The 23588-nt window shown below is 36.8% G+C and overlaps 1 protein-coding gene across 1 annotated transcript in view; it reads left to right on the top strand.

Annotated features, from left to right (window-relative positions):
- Window positions 1-465: 465 nt before the first annotated feature.
- LOC103611656 (atrial natriuretic peptide receptor 1) overlaps window positions 466-23588 on the top strand; it is a gene marked incomplete at its 5' end in the record, with an annotated part of 37237 nt that continues 14114 nt past the window's right edge. Inside the window, 13 exons of the mRNA XM_017728282.1 lie at window positions 466-571; window positions 3407-3539; window positions 5909-6032; window positions 8001-8105; window positions 8657-8759; window positions 10323-10468; window positions 13066-13138; window positions 15408-15555; window positions 16991-17077; window positions 17349-17492; window positions 18373-18494; window positions 20146-20287; window positions 23525-23577. Coding sequence (XP_017583771.1) covers window positions 466-571; window positions 3407-3539; window positions 5909-6032; window positions 8001-8105; window positions 8657-8759; window positions 10323-10468; window positions 13066-13138; window positions 15408-15555; window positions 16991-17077; window positions 17349-17492; window positions 18373-18494; window positions 20146-20287; window positions 23525-23577 — 1486 coding nt within the window. The remainder of the gene's footprint in view (window positions 572-3406; window positions 3540-5908; window positions 6033-8000; window positions 8106-8656; window positions 8760-10322; window positions 10469-13065; window positions 13139-15407; window positions 15556-16990; window positions 17078-17348; window positions 17493-18372; window positions 18495-20145; window positions 20288-23524; window positions 23578-23588) is intronic.

The raw sequence follows: 23588 nt of genomic DNA on the forward strand, positions 1-23588 counted from the left end.
CTCGTTCAAAGATTTTAGGTATAAAAGATTAAAAGAAACTGAACAGTTTGGAGTGGGAAGAGTGCCATTCTAGAAGCAAACAAAAAAACCTCTTTAAATAAATTGTGTCTCTGCATATGGTCCTAGAAGCACCTGCTCTTTGTAAAGAACCATTCTGGAAGAGAAAGGTTAGTTAAGTCCCCTCACTGTTTCAAGCCAATTTCTGGACAGATCAAAATAACATACTGGTTGTGTTTGTATACCCCCAAGGAGCTACCTTTTCTTTTTATTATTACTCCTATTTTTTTCTTTTTTTCTCCAGAAGTTGAAGACAGCAAAATATGCCATACTATGTTTCTGCATTTTGTTTGATTTCTGTAGAAGGATTACAAACTTAGGAGATGGAACCCATCCTTTCCCCGTTCTCCTACTGTCGTTTTGACTCTATTTTTTTTTGTTTTGTTTTGGTTTTTTTTTGGTTTTTTATTCTGTCAGGTGATACTAGTGGAGGGGTGGCATGATTTAGATAACAAAGACTATGACTGTTGGCCCCTGGAAAAGCCAGATGAGTATAACATGCTGGACTGCGGAGGTGAGTGAGTAATAAAGAAAGATGATATCTTACTTGGGGAATGGCTGAAACCCCAAAAGTGAAGTATTCAAAAGTGAAGTATTCATAATAATAGTTTACTCATGATGGATGTTATCTGTGGTAGAAAGCATCTAAATCAGTGACAACCTCTCTTCCTAGAGAAATAAGTGAAAGAAAACAACTAGAAGATACTTCAGAGTAATTATTTGTCCAATATAACTTTGTTCCAATAGAAAAAATAATAGCAACAGCTGTATCCCTTTGCCCAGAGAGAAACTGAAAACATTTTCTTTCTCATTAGAAAACCAAATGCAATTTAATCCAAATAAAGCATGGAGGCAGTGCTGCATTGTAGCAAATGTACTTGCTGAAACTTTGTAGTGTCAGTTCAAAAGTGTATTATGCTTAATCAGTAAGCCAGAATGCAAAATCACTGATTCTACATGTCATACTTTTCCACCTGGCTCAAAACTGTTCCATGAGTACCTAAAAAAACCCTCAGACCTTTAACCACTTACTTCTGCCAGTTCCAAAAATTAATTTACATTATGAGATAACAAAAAACCAGAATAATTTTTTTCTGTTGGTAATTTATAGATGAAAAAGTAATTAAGGAGCAACTGAAATGTGGAAAATTCAATTTAAGTATAAGAAAATTTCTTATACTGAAGGGGTTATAAAACAGTAGAACAGGTTTCTCAGAAAGTTTGTGGCTTCTCCATTCTTGGAGATTTTCAAGACCTGACTAGACAAAGGCTAGAGGAACATCCTTGGGATGACACTGCCTTGAGCAACACAGGCTTGGACGAAATGATTTCTGTAGGCACCTTCCAAGATCAACTCTTCTGTCATCTTGTGACTCTGTCACAAATAAATAACTGATGTAAAGGAACACTTTGTTTATGTTGCAAAAGGTAGGACCGGAGACAAACATTTAATAGGGCTTTTAGAAAAAAACCAAGAACACCTCAGAAGGCGATTCTAATAAAACACTCCGGGAAATAAACTGCTGTGTCACACTCTGAGCTGAATGTTACAGTTAAACATTCTCCAATTAATTATTTTGGAACAATGAAGTTCAAAGACTATCTAGATAATTTCAACTAGTACTTATATCCCTGTATGAATTGACTCTTGGTTTAACATTGAAACCGCTACTTATCAGTACAGATGCCTTGTTTAAATCTATTTTTATTAAGTACAAAGGAAACTAACATGAGCAGGTTGCTTAATTAATGTATACCCATTACAGTCAGTTTTAGAATGAACTTCAAGCTCTATCCTGCCTTTCTTTGTAGGTTTTCTTAGCCATTTTCTGGGCATTGCTAGAAGCAAAGCAAAGCACATATACTGTAGCCTCATTGCTGTGGAATTAACAAAAGATCTTCAAAGCTTTTATATGTGGGAGTATTTAGTGTTGAAAGAAGAGTTAGGTTTATGTTTTTAAGACCTTTAAAAGGAAGTAGAAAGTAATTTAACTAAAATTTGTTCTGACCTTTTGTCTTCATTCTCACATATTCTTTGAAGCTCAACTCTCTTACCTTTTAGTAGAAATCACATAGTATTTTTTAAAAAAATCTTTGTATTATAGTTTTTCACTTAGTGTTAGCAATTAAAATGAGTTTTTACTTTTCAAGGGAGATGGGAAATAAAGAGGTTATTTTACAATTTGCCTAGTTTAATCTGATAGGAAATGAGGGGGAAAATAGTGGTTTCAGTATAGTGCAAGTGAAGAACATACTTGTTAGAACAAGTATGAGTAACAGAAGAGGTCATAACCAAACAACAACAAAAAAAGAGATCTCTTGTAAGGCAGGTTTACCGGTCCTCTGTGGAAGAAATTTAATACTTCCTGACAAACTGAGTTACATAGTTGCATTATGTAGGTAATTTGATGTGGTGCAAATTAAAACTTTCATCCAACAATAGAGAAAAAGGTGGGTGGATGGAGTGGGAAGATTTTGGTAGTGTTGTTTAAGTTTATGGATTTAAAACTTTTCCCAACTCTTGTCTCACTTCATTCTCAGACCCAGAGGAGGTAATATGGAGTCCCAGGGACAAGAGACATGATGGGGGTAAACCATCTTTCCCAGTTAAAATTGTGAAAATGGGAAACGACAGATGTCTGATTAGCACTCCTTCTACTGTCCTCTGTTCTAGACGCCATATGGTTCTATTACATGAGAATGCATTCTTAAATATGTAGTATATATAATTTATGTCTCATGAGTTTAAGGGTTTTGGCTGAATTTTGTGTGTGGTAGAGTTGTCTGTTCCTCTTCCATAATAAGGTGTGTCTCAGTAAAAGCAGCCAAGAATTAAGAGTAATGTTGCCTGATCAAAAGAGGAAAGCAAATATACCGGGATGCCATGTACTGGAAACAAAGTTAGTTTGCTTAAGCTGAAGAGAAGTTTTGTTACATTTCTCCAACGGCTTGATCTTTTCTGAGTGTCAGAATTCTTCAATAATGTGCTTTGGTGTTTACCTATACAGCCACTAAAATGCATGACTCTTTTTGGCTCATAAAAAGTAATGGAGGAATACTCTGAGGGTTATTCAGAGGGTAGTGAGCACAGGAACAGGTTTCCCAGAGAAACTGAGGATGTCCCATCCCTGAAAATGTTCAAGGCCAGGTTTGAGCAACCTGGTCTACTGAAAGGTGTCCCAACCCATGGCAGGGGAGGAGGAGCATCTTTAAGGTGCTTTCCAACCCAAACCACTCTATGATCCTATGAATAGATGAAAATCACTACAGAGGAAGTTTTACATTTGTATGTATCTGTTAAGTAAAAAAGTATAGGAAATATTCTGACCCATGATTGCGTTGTTTCTAGGACTGGAGATGACATGGGTGCAAAGGCCTCCAGAAAAGTCTGTGAGTGGGGAATCCTTCAACGTTACTTATGCAGTCTTTGCTTCAGACAGTTTTTATCAATATGCTGTGCAAAATGGAATCCTTTCCCAAAGGTATTACTTCTTATAAAAATGCTGTCATGAGCATGAGTATATGAGGATTTTGTGTGTACATATTCAGTAATATAATTGGAACGCGCACTCAGGGGCTCTTCATTAATTCCTTCCATCTTTTGATGTCTCTTGTGGCTGTGTTTGCCCTGCTATTTTTCCCTTTGCTCTCAGACCAGCCATCATGGCATGGTTGCCTGCTAGGTCAGAGACAGGGCACATAACTACTGTCACAGTGCAACTCTGAACATCACTTCTTGCCTTCTCTACACATGGAATTTACAGCTGAAGTTTAAGCATGAGTCACAGACTCTCTGTATTATATACTCATTTCAATCATAAGTGTAATTGAAGTGCACAACATGGATATCAAAAAGAGATAGTCCATCCCTGAATCCATTTAATTCAGTGGTAAACCTTGCTTGATTTCTGTGGGATTAAAACCCCTCTGAAAGTTTATTTGTCAACTCACACACTGTGTTGGTGACTGTGGACATCACAGCAGTTAAATAGAGAGTATGTAGGGGTGCAACTACAGATCTACAGATCTGGACCTATAAATCCAGGGATAATACACTCTGATTTCACACTTCTGTGTGTATCTAGCAATTCTCCATCCCTGTACAGGAACACCTGGGACAGAGGGTGCAGCCCCACTTTCTGTGCTGTTGTGTAAGAGATGTTTTTGGAACATTTTTCTCTGCCTAAGTGTTCACATTTCAAAGTTCAATTTATAAAAGCTGTTATCCAGAGTTATTTTATTTCGTATTGAAAGATGATCCACAATCTATTTGCAACAGGAAAAAGTAGATATATTTTATTTTTTATCATCTATGTACTATGTTTAGAAACTTACTTAACATTTATCACATTTTCTGAAATGTATGGCTAGTAATAATTCTGAGAACTTAACCATGAGGCAGGCTTTTTCACTGCTTGGCATGAATCTGATTTTTCTAGCCTTCCCAGGGAGACCCACATGCTCAAATCAGTAAGAAATTTGGAAAAGTCTGCTTTTTGTGTACTTATACATATCTTGAAAATAGAGAGATGGCAAATATTTTTAAAGAGAGATAAATCTATGCTGCAGTTTTGCAAAGGGATCAAATTTGCATCTCATTTTAACTAGAAGATTATCTGGTTTACACTAAAGGTTACAGTGGTTGACCCAAATACCCATTGTGTATGGCCATCAGCATAATTGGGTGAAGTCGTGATGAAGTTACTGAATAAAAAATGCAGAATACTAAATAAATTTTAAAAAGGAGCCCTAAAGAAAAATACATGATAGAATTAGGCACCAGCTTAATTAAGTATTTTTCTTAACTTCACGTATGATCTCAAAGGCTAATAAATTTTAGTATTTTATCTGTTTAGATGTTTTGGAGATTGACGTATTTTCATATCATTTCAAATATGTCTATGCCCTTTTAAATCTGGCCATGAGTACAACCTATGTTAACCTAATCCTCTGTGGTTTTGTTTATTTGTCATCATAAACAGTCTTCTCATAATAAACAAAGCCTTCTGTCTTAGATCTACTCATTACTAGCTAGTACTTCTTTCATTAAGAACAAGCCAAAAAATAAATCCTGTGTTCTGGAATTGTTTTATAAAGATCCAACACAAGTGCGTTACATTTCAGCTGAACTGCAATTAATTCTGGCTGTATCTGAGTAAATCATGTTTACAGAAAACAATTTTATCTTACAGCCAAATTTATTAGGGTGATAACCACTGAAAGTATAACTGAGGAAACAGTGTTGCATCACACATTTCCAGGTGAATATATTCATCTTTCAGGAATAAGTTTTCAAAAGTCGTTTTGCAGAACAGTCTGTTCATAAAGTGTACGCTAAATTTGTGGTTTGGGGAACTGGATCTGATATTGTCCATTATACTTATTTTCCTTGGCAATTTAGATTGTGGAGCAAAGACTAGATCTAAATGTTCTGTATGAATCACATGCATAGATGAAGGTATATAATTGAAAACATTGAGACTAGAAGTAGCCAGGGACACATATGTCTGAGAGTAGAAGAAGAATAATGGTGTTTTTGTCTCTGTCAGATAAAGTAGTGCCAAGTAATCCCACCTGGTCATTAAGTCAGGCTGGAAAGAGAAGTGGAGGCAGGACCCTGCTTGCAGCACAGTATCTGCTAGATGTTCATAGTACATGGCAGTAGGCAGAGGTCCAGTTGACAACAATCTCCAGTGCTCTGGGAGCATTTCAACCAGAAGTAAAACAAAAGAGAAGGAAATGATTCAACCCTGTTTATTTCACTGCATATGTTTTTGCTGCTAATTTCTCTGTACAGGGTAAAGAGCAAGGAATGGATGTAAAAGTTTTTCTCTCTCTCCTGTTTGGATAGCAATGCCACTGCTGCAAAGGAATTCTGTGAGGAGCATGAATGTCCTGCCAGATGGAAAGATGCAAATGGGGACAACTGCTGTGTTTACCATGCCAACATTCATTCCTGTCCTTTAGCCTTCATGGTTAGTGTGATGGTGCAGCATCATGTGCTCTGTTCTTGCTACTGGATGAGACATCATTGTAATATCCAGGTTTAAGTTCATGAAGTATTTTTGTGATTACAATTAGACCAAATTTATATAGTTCACTATATATTCACAAATTATAGTTCACTAAAACCGTTGTGGCAATGTCTGTCAGTTTTAGAATTTTTTTTGCACTGGATGCTGAGGCTGCAAAGCGTCTGGACCTTTGGACAAGGCAGTCCAAAGAATCTCTCATTAGTGGGACCCGACTTAGATCACTGTGCAGCCAACAGAGAAAGACAGGTCACAGCATTCTAAAACAAACAGGGTAAATTGTCAGTTGGAGGTATTCCAGTCTCTCTGTTTTATAGAGAGGCTGTGAATAATTTGCTTGGATTACTGGAGCTGAGGGCGATGAGTATCACCAGCAGTGATTTGTAGAACTGAAGCCTATATACCCATGTCCTCAGATGGAATGGTTTTTCTCCATTGTATCAGAGCAAAAAAAGGAATCCAAATACAGGATAACAAAATTTGTTTATGCAGTGTAAGCAAGATCCATTCTTAGCCTGTCTGCTTGGCTTGTCCCTCTTTGAATGAATACTTAAAGTTCTGATTCTAAAAATACAGTTTGGAACACCTTTAGTTTTTTTAATCTATGAGGTAAGTCTTACCCTGCATGAAAACTTCCATGCAGTTGCCCAGTTTTTCTAGTTAATCTCCCTTCTGGCAATGTGACACATTCTTTGTGATCAAAGGTGGTGTAATAGGAAGCCTAGTCTACACATCTTGCAGCTGTTTCATGTACCCTTCTGTGTGAAGATCTAATGACTCCACAACAGCTCTATTTTGCTTCTTGGCAGCCTATTCTTAAGGACCTGTTTTATTAATGATTCCCTGAGAGCCTTAGCTGGCACCAGGACTTTGGTTTAAAAGAGGAATCCCTGCTGGAATCATCACATCAAAATTTTTGTCTAGAGCCATCAACTTCCCACCACGGTGGTGACCTCTCTATTATTTCTATTTTCACTTTTAGTTCTGCTTGGAATTAAGGTGTGGAAATGGCAAAAGCATGTTCATCAACATGCATCATTTGGTTTCTTCATAATAGTGTAAATGTTAGAGTTTCTGCTTAAAGGAATCCTAAGCCATTTGACTGTCATACAGCTGAATATCACTGCATAAGATTAAACATTTACTTCAAAGTAAGATTTTTCCATTCTTTGAGAGGAGTATGGGTTTTCATTGTTTTATTTTTTTCAGTGTCATGAGTTCTAAAACATTTTATTTTGGTTAACGTTCACCATTTCTTTTGACTTGGTTTATTTCTTACAGTCCTTTGAAAGAAGTGTCTGAAGAATTATCTGGAGTTGGGAGACAGGCTTAATCCTTTCAAGTAAACAAAAAACTACAAGATCTTTGTACAGCCAAAATATTCCTCTGTGTTTGCACATGTAGGAGGTTTACATCTTAATAGCTTTATTGAGAAATGCTCTGCAAACAGGCCCTAAAGATGTGCCTCCCTTCTTTATTAAAGAAAAAAGAAAGGAAGCTGCTGTGAGGGACACATAAATCAAAAGTGACACATAAATAAACCCCTTTGAGAAAAATATTAAAAGTGGAATATGATTCTGGTTCTGATTCTAACACAGCAAATCCAGAAAAAGGGAACCAGCTTTATAAGATCACTCATTCTATGAGTACACTACTGAGGCTCATGTTTTAAGAAGTAACAGTATATGTAAGATCTTAACTGAGTATAGGATCAGTTGCTTCTCTGTTATTTTATCTTTTGTTTTGTTACAGAACAGTGTTGCTTGCATTTTGGCATTTAATAGCTTTGGTTATAAAACAGCACTTTATTTGCTGTTAGAGAACATAAGTAATTTTGAGAAAGTAAAAGAGGAGGAGCTAGGACTTCCATTGTGTTGTGGTTTAATGACATATTGAATATGTTTACTAAAGGCTAAAGGAGGAATATGTGGTCCATGGATCCCAGACGATGGTCAGATATTTACTCACACTTTGTCTACTGCTGGCAAAATGAGCCAAAGAAACTGGACTGCCAAGGTAAAGTATATTTATTGCATATAGGTTTTTACCCAATTTGCTCCTTCTGGAGCTTACTTGCTAGTAATTTAATGCAGTTCATGTACATGTTCCCCATTTCATTTATATGTATGTGTTATTGTACAAGTTATGCATATAGCTGAGTACTATCAATTCCCAACTGACTTGACTGGGAAGTACCAGCTTTACTCCTTAGGTAGTTAGTGGAAGGAGTGGGGATGGGAGGAAAACAAATAGCATAATCTGCCCATTTGAGATCCACACTAACAATACATTTCACTCATATGATCATTAGGGAGCTTCTACCTGAAAGAACTAACAGGAAACCATACATGGCAAAATGCGTAGGGCTGACAGCCCTGCCTAGTGAGAAGAAGACACACCAGGAAGGGAATCAGACCAGTCTTTCTCACATGAGCTGTCTCTCCTGATTCTGAAAAAAATCCACAAATTCTTCTGAAGGACACCACAGTCAGTTAGTCCTCGTTATAAAAGCCTACTGTATGCAAGTGAAGTTTTGATGCTTGCTGGTTTGTTCGCTTGTTTCACAGGTTGTTTTAGTTCATGTGGGTGTGACTTCTCTCATTGCACACATCAGAGTTGGGAGAATGCAAGCTGCTCTGGAAGCAAAAACCACAGTCCTTCCTGCAGTAGGTATGATATAAAATGAAAATGTGAGATAATTGCCTATTGACTCCAAATCTCAATGCTTTTATCTTTCATGCATGGTTACCAAGAGGAAAAGCAACTCCTACCCCAACCTTCCTTTGAAAATGTCTTCCTGAAATTCTTCTTCACATAACACTGAAATCCGAAAAAGAGTTTGAGCTTCTAACATGATTATTAATCTAGAACAGTAGAAAACCACTCTTGTCAAATGAGTAAAGTCAAATACCATGATGAATGGCTTCAGGCACTACAAGGCTTGTCTGCACTTCATGGGAATGTGCGAATATTCCTTCAGCTAGTGTTCTGAGGATCTGGACACTCTTCCTCTGAAAGGGAGCAGACTAGTCTTAAACATATTGGAAAGCTAGAAATCCATATTGGTTCCCTTGTTCACATTAAAAATTGTTGCCAAGGGCATCAGTCTTTCATTCACTTTAGTATACCTGGGTGGAGGGAAGCAGAAATAACTCTTGCAATTCTGTTAGTGATGTAAAATTTAAAAAGTGGACTTATTTAGTAAATTAAACACACAACCTGAAGAAGGTTATTGGCTAAAACAGGAGTGTCATCACAATACTCTTGTTAGCTACTCTTCTGGATGTGTGAGAATATATTTCCCAATGTTGTGGAAAAAAAAGAAAAAAACCACAAAGTAAAACAGTGTGAATAGAACTATTTACCTGTAGAATTTTCTTCTCCTTTCAAAACAACTGCAGCTGAGTGTTCCAGGAAACTTAGACTATATCTGAGAAGAAATTTTTTAAAATGCATCTCTACCCCTGAGGCAGAAAGTGACATCTGTTATTATCTTGGTATTATACTGGAATTAATGAAGCTGAAACAGAATTATTTCTGAGCAGTGGATTTTTTTTTGAGGCTTTTTTATTTAAAAAAATTACATAATGACAGACTAATACCTTCAGTTCACCTCTCAAGGCTGAAGTATAGCACGATACTAGTTTAGTCACAGAGGTAAAATTGAAAGACCATTCAAGACATGGCAGAAGGAGTTTTGTTATTTAAAACTTTTTTGTTTTAAATTACATCTGATACTGCTGATAATTTGTATAAGACCTCGGAGTAAAGTAAAGGAAATACTTGAAGTGTGGGTTGCAAGATTCCTTTCTGTAGTCCCCAGTGTCTTCTGCTGCTGCTGAGGAAGGGTCACTGGCTTCTGGGGATCACAAGGACTGGATTAAATACAAAGAATACAAAAGAAAATGCCAGCCTTGAAGAACCTCAAGTTTCAGAAAAACAACATACGGATAATGAGAGACACAGTAGTGATGAAGTGATTTATACACAAGACATGTCAAAGGCTCAGATGTAATTAACATTTAACCTGATCAAAGAGAACCTGTATTACTTCAGAAATTCAAATTATTCTTTAAGTTGCTGGGATGGTATCTCTGAATTCTTCAAAATTTGTTCTTTCTGGGGCTCTGAGGTTTCCCAGCGCAAGAACTATGTGTTTAAATCTGAATACAATCTTGTGGATGGATGAAACTGCCTTAAAATTTTCTGATGTATGTTTCCTTTTCTAATCAGTCTGTGGAGATGGCTTTTGTGAGGAAGAAGAAGGCTGCTCTATCTGTCCAGCAGACTGTGGGGAATGCCCTCTTTCTGTTGATGTTAGGATAGCAATTGTCTTACCAATATGTTTAGTTTGCACTGGCTTCATTTTGACAGTCATGGTAAGTACCCATTCTCTCCTATTTCCTTTCTCTTACATCCATGATTTTATAAGAGTGGAGCTCTCTCTTAGTAGAGGGAGAGATTTTCTTCTGCATTCAGCACCTGTGTGCTATGGAAAAAAGGAGAAAGAAGGGAAACAACTTTTAAAGTTTTCTTATGAGGGAAGTCACATTGTACTAGGAATTTTCATCCTGTAAGAGAGAAGACTGAGGTGGAATGTAACAGAGGGATGGGTAGATGATGGTAAAGGAAAAAAAGATTTTCCACAACATGGGAAGCAGGGGATGCCAGCAAAGTAAGAGTACTTTTCACTCAAAATAAAACTCTGTTATGAAATTGACTGCTTCAAACCCTATGGAGGTCAGAATTATAATTCAAAAACAAATTAGGTAAATTCATTAAGGGACTAGCTCCACAAGAGGCTAATCTCAGAGTCCAAATACAACTTTAAAAGCAAAACATTCAACTTTGGATATTCTCAAAAGAATAATGGGGAGAGGATAATTTTTTTTCCTGTTTTTGTTGGTTGATTTTTTTAATAGGTTTGTTTTCTTAGTGTAACAACCAGCTTGGTTCAGTTCAAAGTGATTAATTCTGCATAGTAATTATCAATTATTATAGCAGACTCATGAATGAAAAAGAGAATGAGGATAGAGGAGTGTATCAATATTGGAGAAGTAGTTTTGGGTGTCTGTGAATGAAAATGTCTGTATAAAGAGAAGAGAGTATGCTATTATGACATTATTTAACAGTGCTTCTGGGAAAGAGGATCTACATTCCTTATGTATCTGCATCTTAAAAAAAATGCATTTATGAGTTTCATAGCAGAGGTTGTCAGGTGAATATGGCAGTTGTAGAATCATTGTATTGACTGTATTCGTAACATGTAATTTATTTAGAGCTTGGCCTCTGTATCCTATAAAACTATAGGCTCCTCTTTCCTCAGGGATTCCTTCTCTTTCCATCTTGTACTGCAGTTGCTGTGAGCATCTGTGGTAGGCAGCTGCACTGAAAGGGAATGAGTAGGAGAAAGGTGATGGCCCACAAATTGAGGTACTAAGGGAGGCCTGAATCACGTTATATTTTTTTGTCTTTCTGTGCCTCACTGTGTGGCTTTGTGAGGTAGGAACAGAAGCACTGTTGAAAGCTATTTGAGCATTCATAATCCACAAGGAAGTTGTGACAATGAGTTTGTAGCAACTGTCCTGTAAAACCATATGATCTGATAGAAATATGCAATTGGACAGATGAGAAGCTCAGACAGTTTTAGATAACTAGCTTTTTTAGAAAGAGCGATGGAGTTTCTTGGCCTAGCATATGTTTATTTAACGGTCTTGTAGCAAAATTAACCTATTATTTCTGCTGGTTTTCTGTAGATTTGCAGTACTTTGGGGTTTTTTTTGTTCTTTCATTTCTATATGCATATTCCTGCTAACTTCTTCAATAGCAGCATCATGGGTTTTTTAAGTTTTACTGGTTTTATTGTAACAAGATAGGAAAGATTATTTTATCCAACTCAGGAATTGATATAATGTAAAAAGAACCATCTAGGAAACCAATGCCTTCTTTAAAGCCTTGAGTAGCGGAAAGGATTCCTTTGATATCAGTATCAAAGGAAGCAAGCCTAGTATTCACTTCTTGCTAATATGTCTTTGTACAGTCATACCTTTACAAGATAAAATGTAGGGTTTTTTTCCTCAGAAGCCTTTTGAAATAAATAGGATGACTTGATTTTGATTCAGTGAGCTCTATATTTGTCACAATTTCAACCAGTATATCAACACAATCTCCACAACCTGTTCCTTATCCATTATCTGGGCTTTTGTTACCTGTTTCAATGAATGCATCATTCCTAGTATTAAATTCTGCATTATAAAAAATGGTATAATGATGGTAAAATGCTGCTTTGATTTGACATTTTGACATTGCAGTCATAACAACTGTATAATTAATCTGGTGCTCATTTGAAAGCATGTATTTACACTCTGTAAATGTTAGCTTTGTATGTCAGCTCTACAGAAAATCAGCTATTAGGTCAATGCCTTCTTTACAAAGTAGCCACAGAAATCCTACCTAATATTCTTTATGAGAGAGTATTTGACGGAATATGGCCTAATTTGTAGTTCATGGGCTAATTCTATTCCAAGATATAAGATAACTGCTCCTTATCTCGGGATTGGGATGAAGTGTGTTCTTGTTCTTACTTACATAGCACAGGGCACTTCCATGAGATGAGATGATGTAAACCCCTCATCTGATGTCCAGGCTGAAATGTAAATGCATAAATGTTGACAGTAATGGAGAGTTTGTATCCAATGCAAAAAATGACACATAATTAGTTCTGGAATATAGTCTGTACAGTTTTTAATATATTTATTAGATGCTGTTTTCTTCTAAGCTTAATTAATATTTTTTATTTTAGTATTAATTAATACTTTTGGTTCTAATGTTACTTGTAAGACATATGCTGGATGTTTACTCTTCAGATTTAGTTTGGATACTTTTAAGTTTTCATATTTTATAAAAATAATCTCTGATTTAATTCCTTCAAAGACAGGAGGGCTACATTAGGAATGATTTTGTTTTATTTTTGTAGTGGTTTCAATATCAGAAACAAAAGATGCTTTGGGATGAAAGCTGGATTATAGATTTCAACTGCATCAAACAAGGTTAGTAACTTGTAATTTTGATACTGTGATCAGTGTCCTTATTAATCTTTTAGAAATAATCTCAATTATATTGTTCATATTTTGAGGGTCTTGCAAAAAGTGAAGCAGTTTGAGAAAGACATATCCAATGTTTCATCCCTGTAACCTCTGTGAGATGATCACTCATATTTTTGTTTATCAAAGCTTTAGATGACAAAGTTATTTTAAACAGTTTCCTTCTTTTTATTTATGTTGATTTGTCAGTTGTAAAAGACAAGCCTACCCCAAAATAAACAGATAATCTCTGGAGTGGAACAAAATAAATTACAGTGGCTTCAGTGGATATATCTTTCTGTATAATTGTTCCCACTAAGTTGGCCTGGAATTGCACAAATATATTGAGGGATAGAGAACTATCTTAATTTCTCTCAGTGTATGATGTCTGTGGCAGACTTGCTACAGAAAGAAATTCATTTTGGCCAGAAGTTTGGAGGGTTTTTTTTCTATTTTATCTTCTGGCTATAAACTATGATTTAATTTGTTTAATAAACTATGATTTAATTTGTTCTAATTAAGCAAGTTAAGAATAAATTCAGGTGTTATTATATGCTTTACCATGCGGCACTTAAAATACATATAGATTATTTACTTTGCTGTTCCTTGATTTAGCAGAAGGAAAACAATACCTAGATCCTCAGAAAGGGTAAATCTGTAGAAATCTGCTGAAGTTGGTAGGTCTGTGCTGATTGTACACTCTCTCATTTTCTGTCTCTGGGACAAATTGCTCAGCAGATGTCTGCTTTATCTGTGTTCAGTTGTGTTGCCAGTGTCAAGATGTTCGTGTGATAATATATAGTAGAGATACTTCCAGCCTTAGACTTGAACATTAATTTCTGTATACCTTTGATAAGATATTGTTGTTGTTGTGAAGAAGAGATTTTGGCTTAGAAATTAATTTGATTACAGGAACCAAAATGAATTTCAATCCAGATTATTGAAAACAGAAATGGAGAAAAGTGTTCTTCAATACAGCAAAATGTAACATGAGCAAAATTTTCAGCTGATAGTAAATTAGAAAATGCCATAAGCATCACACGTGAGAGGAAGCAATAGAAAGAGACTGAGGGAAATTAGAAACATGATCAAAAAATAACACATTAAAATTAATTTGGAAACTTCAAGATGAAAGATGTAACTTTCCTGGAAAAAAGCCTGCAAAGCAGCAATACTGTTTAAGACCTAAGAGTGATGGTTAACAACTTAATGAGGACTGATAACATTATAAGGTCACAGACACTATATCTTCTCTGGATAGAGTTGTTCAGAGCTACCCACGATGGCCTGAAATGCACAGTTATCTGAATGAAAACACATCAGCAGTGCTGTACCCAGGGTATGTAGCACTCAGTGTGAAAAATTAGCCTTATTTTCTTCAAGATAACGTCTTTTTTTGGTGTATTGCACCATATATAGAGATATAGATACATATGCACTCTTATTCTTAAAGCTATCTCAGGGACCCGTAATGTATTTCTGGGTGGAATGCTGTAGAAAGCTTCAAATGTCAATGCAATTTTGAACTGCATATGGATAATACTATGGTGTGGGAACATGGCAGTCCTGATTCAAGGTGAGATGCTGAACTTCCTCAGCAACTTCCTTAGCAAGATATTTCTACCAGAGAGAGTTGAGAGGTCTCAGCAATTCTGAGACTAATTGGCTAAATCTGGATTTTAATTGGAGATGATGACACGATATGTAGTTCATTAAATTTGTTTTGCAGTCCATTTTTTTTACTGTGACCTGGTCAACAGACATTAAAAAATGTACACTGAGATCACTGGGAGTTTTTTCCTCTTACTGTATTGTTGCTCTTCTCTGCCTTCTCTCTGGTGTCAGAATCACTTCCCACATTCCTGTACTTTACAGTCCCTAGGAACTCCAAATAGACTTGTTAAAGTATGGCACAGGGTTTGCTCTCCTTCCGTGAGTTCTGTCCTCAGCTTCTGTGTAGCAGCAAGGGCTAATCATCTCAAGAGCAGAGAAATAAAAATTGCATCAAATCCTGTGGTTTAATGAGAAGTATCTCTGGCAATAAATCATCTTTGAGACTTTTTTACTCTTTTTGCAGCAGTCACATTCCAAGCAATGGCTTTCTCTCTTAAGTATTAACAAGAGCAGATAAGATGCAAAGATTTTGAGAATTCTTATATTCGTTTGCCTCTGGAGTCTCCACCTGTGCAATAATAGGAACCTTCAAGTGCCTTTTCTCATCCCACAACCCATTTAGATTGCACTATATGGACAGCAACAGGAAGCATGATGAGTACTCCCCCAGCACCCAGTGACTCCAATGTCAGTTGTGTTACTGCTCTGAGCTCCTGCACAGCAGCTGCCAACATGTCCAGGAAGAAATATTTCACCCAGACTGGGAGATAGTAAGTCAATATGTTAATCATTTACTGCAGTATCTACTGTATTATGGTTTCACCTTGATCTCTGATTCTTGCCACTTTACATTGATAAGCAGTGAAAAAGCTTGAATTTATCTTGTTAGGCCAAATCTGGTAAGTTAAGATCACCATCTGACTTCTGCACCACATATTGGCTGTGGAATATTTGACATGCCAGGCTTCTGGTTTGGTTGTGATTCCTCTTTTTCTGTTAGGAACTTGTTAAAATGTTGGTACATAAGATGTCATGCATCCATTAATGAATGGCCCTTGCTGTTTCAAATGTATCTGAAACTAAGGCTTTTATGCAACTCTTTTTTGTAAAATGCAGGCAGAGAAAGCTAGGTTCTTTGCACTAAAGAATGACATCCTCTACAGTAGCACACAGAAATCTTTTCCTTAAACCAGCTGACACGACTCAAGATTCAGAGCATTTCAAGTCTGAATCAAATTATAAAGGTGCATATCATGTAACTATAAGGACAAATGGCATAGCCATATCCTGCTATCCAGAAAGCAGTTTTTCCCATAGAAGAGATAAATTAAGGGGTAGGAGCAGAACACATGCAAAGCAGTACTTACCATTTGAATACACAGGGAAGTATCTGTGCTTTGCAGGATAAAGTAGCTTACTTAGGATCATTGGCTGGGGGAGCAAGTGCCTTTTCAGCATAGATTGTGGAAAATCACAGCCACTTCATTGATGAAATACTGTGTCCAGCGCTGATATTTTTTGCTTCTTCTTTCTGAATGGTGACATTTTCTTCATCATCATCATCATCATCATCATTTTCCTCAGATGATTCACAGTCAAAAACATTCATCAAGGGTGAAAAATGTAAGAATGGGACATTCAGCCTCATTGGGGAAACACCTACAACTGCTACACTAGCCACCTCATACTCTGTATTTATATGGTGGGCACCACTAATATTCCTGCAGGTATCCCCACTGTATTCCTTTACTCTAACAAGGAAAATTGCTTTGCTCTCAATCAAATTCAGCTGCTTCTTTGCTGAGAATGCTCAATCTCATGAGAAAAAAAGCATGTTAAATGTCAGTGCAGGATCTACAGAACAGTAGCCAGAATTAATGGATAGCAGGGATGTGGCTGTATGTGTTTCTCTAGCTCTGACATTCCCTTTGCTGCTACTCCGTCATCGAACTGCCTCAACTGACTCTAGCACTCACATTCCAAATGTTGGCCACAGATCAAGATTGCTTGAATGTAATCACTAATGCTTCCTTTATCAAAAGAAACAGGATCCTGTCCCTTGTCTTGGATTCAGATTTACAGCCACATATGGACATGCTTAAATTCTCTGCCTCATCTCTAGATATGAAGCTGTTCCCCATTTGTGTATTGCTGGCTTGTGAAGTTGTCCTAAAACTCTGTAAACAGCATTTCATTCTGTTTCAGTGACGGTAGAACAGTGGCCATAAAGAAAATAATGAAGAAGGCATTCACGCTGTCTAAAACCATACGTAAAGAAGTAAAGCAAGTGAGGTAAGAAGTGAAATATAAGAAGTGTATGTTCTTCCATTTTTACACTGGTTTTTTAGGGCTTAAGATTTTTCCAAACATGACTGTGAATTCATATTCCTCTTTCTTTCAAACTTTGCTTGAAAGAAAGAAAAGATCGAAATTTCCTTATGTCTGTTTTACTTTTTTCTTTACATTGTGAGACAAGGTACTTGGTTTTCCCGTTACACTAAAAAACCAGGAGGGACATCTGTGAAAATTTCTGTTGTGCTGTGATTTTTGTTGATTTTCACAGGGAACTTGACCATCCCAATCTCTGCAAATTCATTGGAGGTTGTATAGAAGTTCCAAATGTTGCCATTGTCACAGAGTACTGCCCCAAAGGCAGCCTGAGTGATGTGCTCCTCAATGAAGATATTCCTTTGAACTGGGGTTTCAGGTAAAAAAATCCAACTTTTTAAAAGCTAAATGACATAGACTGTGCTATATGCTATTTAGGACAAAGTGTTAATTTTAGATAAAGTTCTTGTGTAGACAGACCTGTACTGTGATATAAGAAACAAGAAAGAAAGCAAGAAAGCAAGAAAAGAAAGCAAGAAAGAAAGCAAGAAAGCAAGAAAAGAAAGAAAAAAAATTTGAATGTCTAGTCCAAGTTTTCTTCTGGTTTTTTGAGAAATCATATGTTTAGTGCTAGCAATGCTAAGCCAAGGACTTTTCAACTCTTTCTCTAGTTATACTGCAAAACTATTTTAAAACCCTTTTTTCCCATATAACTTTATTTTGTTCCCAAATATCTTAGGCATCCCTATTTAACTAAAATCCACTGCATCTTTGTTTGGGAAGACATATTGGTGAAATGGTTAGCATACCTACAAATGCTTTATTATACTTACCAATACTGGAAATGAGCTCACATTGTCAATGAAACTTTCACAAAGGCAGTGACATCGTTTTTTGAGATCGGTTGTCTTGATATGCCCATTCTGCTTTTGCTGTATGCTTGCCTTCAGCAAAGAAAAAAAGTTTTCAGGAAGGAAATCTTCCAAATAAAGAGAGGAAGGTAATAAAATTGTTTCACTTGTAAACATGTGAAAGTACTTCCAAGGATACAAAAGTACTGACAATTTCTAGAATAAACTCAACTATCTTGGCCTGTGAGCTCAGGGAGATATGGATTTTCAAACAGTCACCTTAAGTGTTTTGGAAAAATGAGCATGGGAACACAAACTGAAAGCTATAGTTTCTGTAAACTTCAGCAGGCTTTGGAGCTATTGTTGAGTGAAAGTGGATATACTAGCTCACTGATTTTTGACTTCCAGGTTTTCTTTTGCTACTGATATTGCTCAAGGAATGGCCTATCTCCACCACCACAAAATGTATCATGGACGGTTGAAATCTAGTAACTGTGTGATAGATGACCGGTGGGTTTGTAAAATTGCAGGTAAAGAGGAGACTAGAAAAAATTCCAAAACTGTCCAGCTAACCCCCTAATTACAGATTTCACACTCAACACTCCTCCCAAGTGCTTTCATGTTGACATCTCATGTGGAATTGCTGACTGTACCAGACTTCACTAGCAGTGCCTTGTGCTGAAGCAAGTTTCATGTTGCATTATCAAGTCAAGTCATTTAGTATATGTCACTGGTGCACATTTCAGATCCCACAAATTATGCAGTCTATCAACATCTGAGCAGAAACCGCCTCATTCTCAATTTTGATACACAGCGAAACCTGAGGTATGGACAATGGTGTAAAGAACTATAGCAATGCTGAGTGATTGGTAAACACAAGGTAGTTTAATGGAGAAAAGCAGACTCAGAGCTTTAAAGTCTTGTTCACAGCATTGAATTGTATGCTCCCAGAGATGGAACTACAGGTCAGGTCTGCTCTTGGTACAGGAAGACAGCCTGTGGGAAAAAGAAAACCACTGAAAAGTCTAGTTTAGTTTGCAGCTGCCAAAGGGAATTAAGGGAATGATCATCACTTCTACTATTTTCCCAGAGTAGTCATCATCCTCTCTAACCCATAGCCATCCTAAAAGCACCAGCAACAGATTTGTTTTTCAGTGGTACATCCTATGACTAAGGCTCCTACACAGGGCCAGGCCTGCTTCTCCAACTCCTTCAGTATCCTTTTGCCTTCAGAACTGTCTACTCTGCTTGAAGCCTGTTCTGGAGAAACACATACAAATTAGACTTAGTTCAATTACATCAACTGCATCACCTTAGCACAGCTCCTCTCAATTAAATAGGATCTCTGTGAAATCACTCAGCAACTTCTGTTTTGATTCTGTTCTGCATCAAACTGTAGTGTTTTCAAATTTTCATGGTTTATTGGGATGAAATAATGTCAAACAAACCTCATAAATAACAAATGTGGGAGGTATTTTAAAAATGACCTCCACATAAAGATTCAATCCCTAGGAACGTCTTAATTAGAGGTCACTCCAGGTAAAACCAGATATCTGCATCCAGCCTTTGCATACACTCAGAAGAGTGCTGTTTACATAAGAAAGATAGCAGAAGTCAGTTGTTTTTTCTCCTTCTTCCTGATTCTGAGTCATATGCTAAGAATTCCTTCTATGTTAGGCTAGAAGTATAGACAGAAAGATATTTCACATCTATGCTGCCTTTGTTCTGATGTTGTTGGTGTTCAAGTAATGCCCACCATCTGATTTTCAGTTGTTATTCTGTCTAACTAGTAATTGCTTGAGCAGCCTGCCACCAGAGATAAGGATCAAGGGACAAAGTAGAACAGAAACCTGTGTTTACATGCTAACTCTTGCACTAGATGAGACTATTTGCTGAATATAATTTGATAAAATCATAAAATAATTCTGATTGCAGTGGGTCACGTAGTTCCATTTCCCTGCTGTCCTGCAGTCTTGCCCAAATATTTGGTTTACCAGATGCTATGTTTGCAATAGTTTAGGGGGACAAGACCACCCAGACCCCACTATTTCTAGACTTAAGATGTGTATTTAGAATAGGGAAAATTAATTTCTTTGGACTAACTGTGTTACTATCTACTACTGCACATGTTTCAGGGAAGTATCCACTGAATAGTTTGCTTCCTGTTTTCTTCCATTTTAGATTATGGCTTGCAGTCATACAGAAAAGAAGATTCTCCTGAGGGATCAAGTTCATCCCAGCAGCATTTGATACAGATTTACACGGCTCCTGAAATACATTCTCTTTCAGATTTTGAACCCAATTCTATGTCAGATGTCTACAGGTAGCTAAGTTTTCCTGATCTCACTTTTACTAATCTCGAGTACTCTTTAACAATTAGGCTTGTTGTATTTCTGTTGTCACTCCAGGTATATGTTTGATTGTATTTTTAAAAGCATTGGTCCTGGAACACAGAACAGCATAGATATCACAGGATCTTCTCTTTCAAGGTAGATAACCAAATACTGAATTCACTGACATTATTTAAAAGCCGAGTTGGCCTAATGATCTGTAAGGAGTCACTTGACCAGTAAAATAAAAAGGCATAAAAGTCTGCTATTATCTAATTATCCTTTTTTTTCTGTTGCTGTTTCTTATGAAAAGCAGATTATTTTCAATAATGGCGATACTTCAAAAGTTAATAGCATCAATGTTCTAGGATGTCATAAAGCACATATGCACCCTGTAATTCTGTAATTAAATGTCAGTACATTATTTTGGGGCATATACACAGTGTCAATATTTGGTTTACAGAGGAAAAATAAAGTGAAGGGAAAAAAAATGGATGCACTAGTGAATAGCTGCATTCCTTTCCTTTTGAAAGCCTTTATAGAAGATTGCCTTCCAGTGGCTTTCCCTGCCAGTGGTGGATTTCTTCTATCCAGCCATTCTTCAGATAACCAGCATTACAATTGTAAACAAATGTCTGCATATACAATGTGCTTGAACATCATTAATTTTTTTCCATTCTATCAGATTACCTGAGAAAGAATTTGAAGTCTCAGTAGTATTTGTGCTCATAGGCTTAAATATGTTCTTAGAATTTGCTTCAAAATAATTCAGCTAAGGCAGTTTGAAATTCTATTGGTATTTCTGGCTACTGTCATTTGTCCTGTTGATGCCATGAAGATTTTTTTTTGCTTTTCTTTAAACCATTTTTATACCTTTTTACAACTTCTGTATTCTTAGTGCTTTTTGCCTACATTCTTGCACTTGTTTGTCAAGCTAAGAGACTAAACACTTTAGAAGCTTCGTAGCTAGGGATCAGTGTGCCCCAGACCCCAAGGTCCTCTCCAGAACACATTCTGTAAACCGAGATAGAACCATCCAGGGGAAGGTTCTTTGGGGAGGGGGGCTCACTCGAGCCTCTCACTGGGGAATCTTTGACAGAGATGCTAATTAGTAAGACCTATAATGTTATACCTGATCTTTTGTGGGGGTGTGCATTGTGGTGTGCATTGAGGTGCATTCGACCTGGATGTAGTGCACCTAAGGATCCTTAAAATAAATACCAAGGTAAAATCCCTTTTTCCCTTCTAACTGTGTTTGACTCTTGATTTTAAGACCAGGAAAAGGCATCACTGTGTTTTCAATATTAAGTAGTCTTAGAAAGAACTGTGCTCCAACTAAACAATAATTTTATGATTGTCTTATACATTCCAGTTTACCATTGCCCTGCAGCCAAAATGCATCCCAAAAATTGTTTCCTTGGCTTGTCTGTTCTTACTCTGCTCCTGTTCTGGATAGATATCATTATCTGACTTCGCAGGCAACTTGGCCTCCTGAAGGCATTTCTTGCCGAAGGTTCCCCTTTAAATAGTCCTAAGATCTGATTTGCTCATATCATGCATGTTTACAATGAACTTTTGACAGATTCAGTGAATGTTTCCTGGATTTATCTTGCTGTTCATCCACATGTCTGGAAAAAAAGAGCAACATGCAGTCAGGGAAGATAGAGAAGTGTCCTGTACTATTGAAAGGGTTGTCTTCTTATCTGGGCTTTCTTTAGAATTTGCATTTTAACACATTTTGAGCAGGAGATAAGCCTTCCTGATAGCTGTATTTGGCCCCACTGGCCAGGCAGCATTGATCCAGTCTTGAAATCCTCAGTTTTCATCTGTGCAAAAATTCCATTAATATTCCTGAAGGTAAGGCCCAAATAAAAAATGAGTAGAAACTGCAGGAGTGGGACTTGTAATTTAGTGGGCTCTTACAGATGAATCACTTGCTTTTAAAGTTCTCTAGGGAAAGTGTTGGTCAGATGGGAAAGCTAAAATGGAAATGAGAATAGGAGGGAGCATGAATGTAGCTCCTGTTTTTAGCTGAAGAGGCTGTTTCCAGTCACAGTTTCTCTTACATAGATTCTTCTTGATTTGTAATCGTCATATGAATTTCACTATCCACAATGGATAGTGAATTTTATTGGGCAGTGCTGCTGAAGATGAATTAAATCAATATGACTTTGTCAGAGTTACCATCATCTAATTATTGTCCTTGAAAATCTGTTTCAGCTTTGTGGCCTCCCGAGGATTGATTTTTCTTTCTTCCACCAATCACCACAAAATTAATATAAAAACCTCATCAGATTAATTTCTGAATTATTCGTCATGTTTTATATGCATTATTTTATTTTCGAATCGTGGTCCACAAGTGGGGTGAAAGACCAATGAACATATCCTGCTACCAATAGAATGTCTTACAGAGCAATGCAACCATTAGCAACACAACAGATTGAAAACCAATATTCTCCAAAAAGTAAATGTTACCAAGCTTAGAGGCATGCAGGGTAAATTATTACACTGTTTCACTTTATAAAGAGGTAAAAGCATCTTTTTCCAGCCTGTTGGCTGGAGGAGGTGCTTGCTTTTAAGAGATCACTGTTCTAAAAGATCTCCAGTGAGTTCAGTAAAAAGACTAAACTCTGTTTTTACTGTCTTTTTCCATTCTTCATCCTTGGTGAATGTATTTGACCTTAGTTCAACTGAGGAAGATAATGATAATGAAAATATAATTCAGAAGGAACAAGCAGAAATGCTTACTATAAAATATGTCCTCTGGACACACTGTGTCATCATAGACTTCATGGGCATTTTCTAGAACAGTGATCTTTTCAGTGGCTGAGAAGAAGCCACTCCTCCAACTGGTGATTCTGATGAACCTGCTCCTGCCCCTTGACTGGAGCAAAAATCAGACCTCTATGTTTAACTGGTAGGAATTATGTATATAAACCTGTACATATCACCTCTGGATTCCATTAATTCTTACAGAGAAAATTGCTTTGCATCAACCTCAAACATCTCTAGGACTGATAACCATGAGAGAGGGATGCTATGAAACTTTCAGTAACAGATCTTTGAAATCACAAAGTTGTAATAAGTAGCAGCACCATTGCCATCCTTCCTATTGGGATACTGGGATTTCAGACATAGAATGGGGAAGAATAAGAAATCATGAAAAGAAGAAATCACTGACTCAATTAACTGTTATTGCATTAAGATTTTGCTTAATTTTTATTCTGCAGTTATGCCATCATTTTACTAGAAATTGCCACAAGAAGTGACCCTATGGCAGTAAGTAAAGACAAA

The sequence above is a fragment of the Corvus brachyrhynchos genome, unplaced genomic scaffold (genome assembly GCF_000691975.1).
Source record: "Corvus brachyrhynchos isolate BGI_N302 unplaced genomic scaffold, ASM69197v1 scaffold90, whole genome shotgun sequence".
NCBI lineage: Eukaryota > Metazoa > Chordata > Aves > Passeriformes > Corvidae > Corvus > Corvus brachyrhynchos.